Here is a 9412-nt window from a genome sequence, read left to right on the forward strand (position 1 = left end):
AGCCTCTAGCAGGAACCTATACATTACATAAGCCAAAGAAAGTTGGAACCATAAAGTACAGGTGAGAAGTGACAAAGGAGCAGGTGGGTCTGATCTTTATATGGAGATCACCAGCAGCAAGTAACTCTGGAACAAGACAATGATGAAAAGGCAGTGACCTACAATACAAGGGAGAACAGTGGAACCTTCAATATAGTTACTACCAAGATGATAATATGGACTTCCATTTCCTAGCTTCAGCACATACATATGGATTCTGTAATGACCTCTGTTCAATTTCCCACTCCAGAATTCTTCCAGTGAACAACACTTTTCCTTGAGGTCGATGCCATGGTTCTAAAGCACCATATAGGATCAAAATTGATACATTAACAAGATATGATGTCGAAATGAATCAGCTGTACTGAACAAATCTAACCCCAATTTTGCTCTGAAAACGTTTTTATTCTTTTAGTCATTATTTATAAACCACCGTATTCGTACCATTACACTGATATGATACTGGCCAGATATCGATATCTCTCAACTACAAAACCATGCAACATCAGCAAATAGGGGCCATCTAATAGTGATAACTCAAGCCATGGTCAATGATGCACTTCATCAACTGCATTTGAAAAGCAGACATGCAGATAAATTTCCAAGGTGGATGCAATCATCTTGAAAGTACAGGATATCTGAGTGGTGCTAACTGAAGTTTCTCACACCTAATGCCTAAAACTACATATGGAAATCTGACAAGAAGATACAGGACAGCATGTAGAATTCATGAAAATTGAATTCTTGATTTCCTTCAAAACATCTGCTGGTAAAGGACTAGAACTCAATGCTACCATTTCTACTTAATTGTCTTTCAGGACTTGTTTATGGTCCTCCATCCTCTGATATACAATTCAGCACAACAAATTCTTCCTCCTGGGCCATAACCCATGCTGCACTTGGGGCTTCGAAATCGGCTTGTACAGAAGGAACCAAAGAAAGTAATTTGTTACCTCAACAGAGGAAAACAAACTCACATTAATTCCACTGAAAAAAATTAAACAACCACACAACAGGGCAACAATACTGGTGCCACTTTTTTCATCTACTGATTTTTCTGTAAGACTTTAAGGACTGCATCTCTAGTTGGCAATGCAGGAATAGCTCCTCTCTCCGTGACTGTAAGTGCACCACATGCATTGGCAAACATAATAGCCTCCCTTAACCGCTTCTCATCCTGCCCAGAAAATACAAATCTGCTTTAAGCTATCAAAAATTTTTGAAGCTGAGAAATTCTCAACTGAAGTTTGATTAAGAAATATTTATATTTATGTTTCCAAACTCAATTGCTTTCCACTGTAAAAACAGGCATATGACTACCAATGATAGAAACAGATGCTTCACCTATCCAACACAATGTTCAATCCATTCGGTAGCTCATGAATGACCATATATGGCTACTGCCTTGGCACAGTCTATGCATTAATGACAGACTCACAAACCCTTTACCTAATCCTCCTCCACTATCTTCCTATACCTCATTATTATTGTTGCTCATGTTGGCCATAGATGGAAACCTAGACTTACATGGACATGCATCGCATTAGCCCTGGATAATGTGAATAACACAGCCTCCCCTTTACATCATATAGATCTCAAATATGTTTTAAGTGTTGAAGGAACACCTGTAATACTCTATGAAATCAAGTACTGGGTCACGGGTATCATCAATAAGTAATATTGATGCAACCAAAATATCACCTAGACCCTACAGAGTGATTCAGATGTGTTTTGACTTGTTTCTTTTGCAGAGAAATCGGTAAAAACATTGGGAATATGTGTAGAGTAGAGAAATCAATCATTGGTAAATGGTATCCAAGAATGTCATTGAAATAAAGACTTTGTCAATGGCCAATGTGTTATATTTTGACCTAAATTCTTGTACCTAATTTGGAAGATGGACCCACACCGAAATATTTTGATGGGCGACCCAAATGACCCGTTTGCAGAGATCTATGGTGGAAGCAAAAGTCTTGGGCCTATTGGTCTCAGTTTGTGGAGTGGGTGCGGGGGCTTTGCCCCTGTAGTACGATACAACCTGACCCAATGGATCTGTTTATCCGATTGGAGTCTCTATATATGTATCTTATGTTTGCCTACCATATTTATTGAGAGATTTGGGATTTTCGATTAGGGTTTTGGGTGAGAGTTCTTGTAACGCCATTCTTGGTGATTGGTTGTGAGACCTCCCTCGGAAAAACTCTTTTTCTTCGCCCGTGGACGTAGCATACCACATCAGTGTGTGAACCACATTAAATCTCTGTGTTTTCGTCTTTGTTTCTTTTTCAATTCACTATTTCGTGGTGTTTGTTTCAACACAATGTATAAGACCCAAATTTAGGGCAGTCAGCGGAAGGTCAAAAGTGTGCAGCTTTACCTATGTCCAGGAATTGAACTAATGACCAAGCACTGAGCAAGCAAGCACATGACCAGTGACCAAGACACTAAGCACAACCTTTTCATGTGTGGCAGAAAATGATTCTTATAAGGCACGCTGTTTTATTCGATTATCCCAATGACATCCGGTGATTCTTATTAGGAGAACTGTTTTAATCCGTTGTTCCAATGACATCTGGTCCGTTAGTCTCTCACAGGGAAAGGATCAAGACCAATAATAAACAAGCTCCTTATCTATCTAACCAGAACTGACAAAAGGATAATGTCTCTCACAGGGAAGGGATCAAGACCAATAATAAGCAAGCTCCTTATCTATCCAACGAGAACTGACAAAGGGATAAGGTCTTGGCATGATCACAGTTTTGGGTCATGGGTCCGGGGGACAAGTGAAAAGATGAAAGCACTCTGCAAAGTGTGCTCTCACCGACATGTCTGGTCAGCACATTCAGACATCTTGTTTGTCCCTATTGGAGGGAACACTTATTCTCGATGAAATCCTGTTCTGGAAGTTTCACCCCTCTATGGAGTACCTGTAGTTCTTTCCAAGGGCATAGAGCAACCTCATGTACTCAGTCATAGGAATGGATCATATTGCACTCAAGCTAGTTCACTCATTCTTTTTCTTTTATTTTATTTATTTATTTATTTTATTAATTATCATGATTATAGTTTGTGCAAGTATTCAATACTTTTGTCTCATCAATCATGATGCTTCTTCTCATGGGTTTTGAAACAGGATGTGTGGCATCAGGATGTAGCAAACAAACCAAATTCGACACACAACTTTGAGTGGTACCCACAGGCCACATGCACACAATTTACAGTCTCATAAGAAAGCACAGAATGGAGGAAGAAGCACACATCATACTTGTACTGAAACATCAAATAAGAAGGATAGAAGTCACGTGCAAGACAGTGGCAGAAGACATACATGGAACGCAAAATATAGAAAGTAATTCAGGTCAGACAATTGAAAGACAGAAGACAAGAAAAACATGGGGCAAGGGACCAACACAAATCACTGGGAATAAACCAATAACTTCATGAAAGAAGTATGATTCACTCACACATGCCTGAATCCAGAATAAGGAATCATAACAGAAAATGTCCAACATTCAGAAAAGGAAGCTCATAACATAGGCAGAGGAAAGCAAAAATACAAGAAGTTTCAGTTAATTAATCTGTATAACAGAATTAAATGTAAAATCAGTAACATGCCCGAAAAGGAACATTTAATGCAAATTTATCTAGAAAGGAAAGATACCTGATACAGATTTAGGTCAGATGCCATGATACTAAGTAACCCGCTCACAAATGCATCACCAGCACCAGTTGTATCAACAGCTTTAACCTTAATACCAGGAACCCTACCCTTAAATTCCTGCACAAATTATGAAGAACACCTCATCAAGAACTATAGATTATACAAATTAAATGGGAAAAAAAGTGTTAGGTAGATTGAGAAACATAGGTCTGAACGTTGAAAAGTCAGGTGCAAAATATATACTTGACATCGTATGCCTATAAGGAATTCAAATTAACGACATAAAAATTACCCTCAAGTGGCCAGTCATCCAGCAGGATGGGGAGATTGAAGATAATAAGGACATGGATTCATACTCGAATGGATTTAATGAAGAGAATCTGTTAGCTTTTTGAAGGGGAAATTTATAAGACACGAGTTATAAGACCATTAAACCTTTCTGAATCAAGATGTTGGAATCAATAGACAATGCAAAAATAGGAGCACAGTGAAGATCATGTTAAAATATGTAATACAGTAACTTCAAATTAGGCCACATTCATGTTGATACTTTAAATAAGACTTCGTTGATTTGAATAGAGTGCAGTATATTCACAGGAGAGAAATTAGTTAACCACTTGGTCCAAATGGCGTACTGAGTTTTTAATCATAAACCCTCAACTTGTCATTTTATGGGAATATATTATTTCATTAACATTAAATTGCCATCACAGATGGTCAGACCTAGTCACGAGAATCCTTATTTGCCAGATGGTAGGATCTGTGTCCATTAAATATTTAACCTAATGAAGGCACATATAAAATGCTTGGGACAGTATGTAGCATGTGTCACATGGAGCTGTTTCATCATTGGTAAGGAAGGGTGGAAAACAATTCTGTTCAATCCATGTAGGACTTCCAGCAACATGCTTAAAAGCCAAAGTAAGGATGCATCATATTATTACCTTGGTGTAGTATCTGCAACCTTCTGACCCTTCAGTAAAAAGCAAAAGCTTAAGGTTAGGTCGAAAAAGCTTCTTTAGCACCACATTATCATCATAAGGATCATCTCCATTCGTCAAGAATGAAATTTCTTCCTCACTTACCTGCAAGTGCAAAACAAAAGTCGCGGTAGGAAAACTTAGATTAATTCACCATGATGAAGCTGTTCTGATGGAATACACTTTGGTACCAAGAGAAATCAGTATGCAATTGTATGAACTGGTATTGGATTAAATACTAGATATTCAAAAACAAAACCTTGATAATGTCTGCTTGGTCCCATACACTCATCACTCCCTGCCGAGCAGCTTCTGCTGATGGCCACAGAGGCAATCTCAAATTTGGGTCAAAAGAGAGGAGGCTACCAGATTTCTTAGCAATGTTCATTGCAGCAAACTGTGCAGATCTACATGGTTCTGCAATCAAACCAATTGAGCCAAAATGGAATATAGTTGCCTGCATTTATAATCAACAGGAGGAAAAAAACGCAGGATATAAGTTCAGGTTGCATCATTCGCCATTCTTCACATCATGTGTAATTGGAAAGAAAAAAACTGCTTCTTTTGGTTTTACAGGGTGGTGGAGATGGAGGCACAACTCACAAAATCTGTACCTTCTTTATAAGGTCCACATCAAGTTCTGATTCTCGAAGAAGCATATCTGCACTTGGATGACGGAAAAACATGAACTCACGTTCGCCATCAGCCCTCAGTGTAACAAATGCAAGTGCAGTCCGCGCTCCAGGATCAAAACGCATCCCAGAATTGTCAACATTATTTTGTTTCAGGATGTCAGCCAACATATGCCCAAATTCATCATCACCTACCTGAAGAACAGATTCTACAATATTCATGAAAAAAGAATATTCCATTTAAAAACTTAAGTAATAGACTGCTCCATGACAGGTTTAAAAGAAGACATACAGAAAGAAAGTTAACAGAAAACCATACCAGTTGGCTTAAAGAGCATAAAGAAAAGGGTTGATCCCACAGATATAGAGCTGTGAGTTAGGGCCTCTAAGACATTCAAATAACAGAGTACCATTACACTAGATCATCTATGCTGTATATACATGGGAAAAAAAGAAAAACGAAAAGAAGAAGAAAAAGAGTGACAGCAGTATGCAAATCTAAGTATCAGGACATGCAACAGCATGCAAATATAAGTATCAGGACATGCAAGACTGCAACTACACATGACAACACAAACACAGGGACAAATAAATATCATCGTACCAGAAAATGAGTACATAGGTGTTTCCTTATATCATTATACTTTCCGAGATCAAACTTACCCTCAAAATAAGTAGATAGACCTCAAGCATAGCATATAAAAGGCCTCCTAGGAAAATAGAGTCTATCATGTATGAGGATGAAGAAGGTCCAATACCTTGCCAATAAATGCTGATGATCCACCCAATCTTGCAACCCCAACAGCAACATTTGCAGGAGCTCCACCAGGGGCTTTCTTAAATGCAGGGGCTTCAGCAAGGGAAACTCCAGAAACAGTTGGAACAAAGTCAATCAACATCTCCCCAAAAGACACAACAAATGGGGCATTTCCTTTTGTATTAGCTGGAACAGCTTCCAGTCCACCTATGAAAGACCAATTGTCAAGATCAGTGATGATCACCACCTAGTTGCCTCAACCATTTACAGAGATGGAAGAGATTGAACATAGGAATTAGAAGGATTTCATGTCCTTCTTGATCACTTTGATTGAGGGGAATGGAGAAAGTCGACGAAATAGACTCACATTTACCAACAAGCAACAGCTGAGACAAGTATATAGGGCATTCTGCTTTGCTTTACCTTAGATTTTAGCATATTACCTCCAGCAGCTAGAATTATAATGGTCAAACAGAAGAATCAAATCTCTTAAGAAACAAAATATAAACCAACCGTGTGTATGCCTCATGGAAAACTAATATAAACAACATGTATTATACTTTTATGGGTCAGGGTTCTCTGTTTGCCAGAGAGGGGAGAAGGGGAGTGAAAAATGAGCTCTCACTGAGGGCAGGATTTCCACATTCCCTCAGCGGGGGCAAGTCACTCCTCTGGATCCCGGCGCCAGTGGAAACACCTCCACAGAGAACTTATCTCATATTCTTATGTTGTCTAATTCAGTTAAGAACAATGGAAATACAATCCGAGTTCCTGAATATGAAAAAGCAAGGATGATCACTGATCAGTTTGTAAAGCCAAAGAAGCAGGAAGCAGACCCTGAAGGGTAAATATGATCCTTCAACTCCAGATCTATCTACGTTCCTCTCCAAAAAACCACCGACATCTTGATCAAAAGCAAGTTCCATGTTTGTTTCAGAAAAGAAGGTTGACATATCTGCTTGAACTATAAACCAGCAGAATCCAAAATCAGTATGATCACAATTAAACTTAATTAGGTTTCTGTTTTCCAAAGGACCTTCAAAGAAAAAATTCTTCCTTTTACTCAGCACATATATCATACACGTGCAAGGAAAGGAAATAGAAAAATTTTCAGAAGACAAATGAGAAAAGGAAGGATACATCAAGGAATAGGTTCAATGGAGAAACAAATCAAATCTGTACAGTTCTAGCTTCGATCTAACTACTTCGGATTCTCTGAAGAACACAGCCAATATTTACTCATTTTCAAAATCTTCTCTTTGTAATGAATAAATAACTTGATCCGAAAAACCACATGAAACCCACATTCCCAACAAACCCATCTTTGAAGCTCTATCTTATATAGTTTAACCGCATCAGAGAATAAGCCTAAACCCATCTTATTCCCGAAGTAAACACAACTACAAAACATATACACAAAAAATGGATTGATTCACAAAAGACTAAAAGCCAAGAAACCACATCACCCGATTAAGAAAAGAACCAAACAGAATTTCTGATTAATAAAAAGTTCCCTTCCATTGAAGATTTGGTGTTTTTCAAAGAAAGAATCTGAGCTGAACCGGATAAGGGAGATATGAAATACAAATGGAAAAGGAAACACACCTGAATTGTTGTTAGCCATCACGTCAGGTAGATTTGGTAGACAAAGACTAAAAGATGAACTCAGGGTAGCAGGTGGAAGAAGAAGAAGAAGAAGAAGAAGAATGCGACTGGTGAAATCTTGATCGCGCAGGTGCGGCTTCGATGTATAAAGAAGAAGAAAAAAAAATTATAGTGAGAAGAAAGTAGGTTCTAGTGTGGTAAGCGTAAGACAAAGCTCACCCATATCTGTTAATGGCTATTTTTTGTTTTTTATCATCCAGAAAATAATAAATTGTTGGCCGATAAAGATGGTTGACTAGCTAAGAGGGTTGACCAGCTTATATCGGATTAGAGACCGACACGTCATACACGTTTAGGTTAAAAAAGATAAAAAGAAAACTGTGAACCCCACCCATAGGATGATTTGTCAAGGTTTCAGGAGATGGAAGAAGGATCAAGGAACCCAAATCAGTGGGTTCCAAAATAGTGAGTCAGATCCGCCGACAGCAGGATTCAACTGAGATTATCTTTTATTCAAATGTTTGATTCGATTCTTTGAATCGATGAAACCGCGGACGTAATTAATGACTTGTGATGGAATATGCCTTTTTTGTATTTTTATTTGGGAATCACAAACCCGAGGTTGGTTAGCATTTAGTCCAAAAAATGAAACTGCACGCCCCCCGTACTATGAAAAAGCAATTAAGGACAAATTATCACTCATGACAAATTGCCCTTATCTTTTTAATTTAAACAAAACATGGGGAAAAAAATGAAAAAATAAATTCAAATTCAAATTCAAATCTTTAAACCAGAGAAGTACGATTGTTAGCATTCGAAATCAAAAGAGTTGTTTAAGAGCGAAACATCATGCCATTCAAAATCAAAAGAGTTGTTAAGATCAAAACATCATGCCCTGAACCTTGACCCGCCACTTGAAGCTTAACCCTTCGAACCATCCCCCCGGAAGCAGATGCCCCAACGACACATCCACGCGGACGGATTGCTCAACGCTCGCCAGAACCGGTGTTAAGGCAGAACCCGCGGGCGCGAAGACGAAGAGAAGTGTGGTCGATCCAAGCCACGAGTCCCACATTGTCCATGACGGTAATGGCACATGCCAACAACGCTCTCCCAAACCCCAAGAGGCTTCACAACACCAACAGCCATGGTTTCTCATATCTACGCCCATCAACCGCAACGAGATAATTTCTTTCAAAACTAGTTTTTCCCCCTTTTATTTCTCTTGAATTCTCGTCACTTAATGAAAATTTACCTTTTAAACCTGAATCTTGTTTCCACTACTGAGTTCAAGTAGCCCCATGAAGCAAGAGAGCAAGCTAGGGATTCAAAGTTAAATGAGTTGAATGAAGAAACATTCAAGTGTTTGATGTTCTTAGATGGTTGCTTTGTGGTGTTTCGGAAGAACGAGAATCACAAATGAATATTAACTTAAATTTTTTTTTTCATTTTTATTTCCTATGTTTTTTGTTTAAATTAAAAAAAAAAAGGGTAAATTTGTCATGAAAGTGATAATTTGTCCTTAAATTAACTTTTTCTATAGTACAGGGGAGGCAGATGCAAAGTTTCAGGTTTTTTGAACTAAAATGACATTGACCAAACCTCAGAGGGTCCAAATGAAAATTACCCTTTTTATTTTTTTACCCAAAAAAAGAGAAAAAGTGTATGGAACGATTTTAACATTTTATGAAAGTTGAGTTTGAATCCTAAGTCCCAACCCCGATTAGGGTAGATCATA

At 38.2% G+C, this 9412-nt stretch overlaps 1 protein-coding gene across 1 annotated transcript; it reads right to left on the reverse strand.

Annotated features, from left to right (window-relative positions):
• Positions 1-406: 406 nt before the first annotated feature.
• On the reverse strand, positions 407-7909 carry LOC149030209 (putative fructokinase-7). The gene is made up of 7 exons (XM_089142528.1): positions 7675-7909; positions 6071-6276; positions 5295-5507; positions 4940-5137; positions 4645-4785; positions 3701-3817; positions 407-1216 (listed from the first exon to the last, which is right to left on the reverse strand). The coding sequence occupies exons 1-7, from the start codon at positions 7691-7693 to the stop codon at positions 1085-1087; spliced, it is 1026 nt and encodes a 341-aa protein (XP_088998654.1). The 5' UTR covers positions 7694-7909; the 3' UTR covers positions 407-1084.
• Positions 7910-9412: the final 1503 nt, after the last annotated feature.

The sequence above is a fragment of the Hakea prostrata genome, chromosome 1 (assembly GCF_041222555.1).
Source record: "Hakea prostrata isolate BN-2017 chromosome 1, UWA_Hpros_2, whole genome shotgun sequence".
Taxonomy (NCBI): domain Eukaryota; kingdom Viridiplantae; phylum Streptophyta; class Magnoliopsida; order Proteales; family Proteaceae; genus Hakea; species Hakea prostrata.

Coding starts and splice junctions, on each gene's coding strand:
- LOC149030209 (XM_089142528.1), bottom strand. Junction 5,138..5,294: donor ATGTGGACCTTATAAAGAAG/GTACAGATTTTG, acceptor TTATAAATGCAG/GCAACTATATTCCATTTTGG. Junction 1,217..3,700: donor CTGACCTAAATCTGTATCAG/GTATCTTTCCTT, acceptor TTTTCTGGGCAG/GATGAGAAGCGGTTAAGGGA.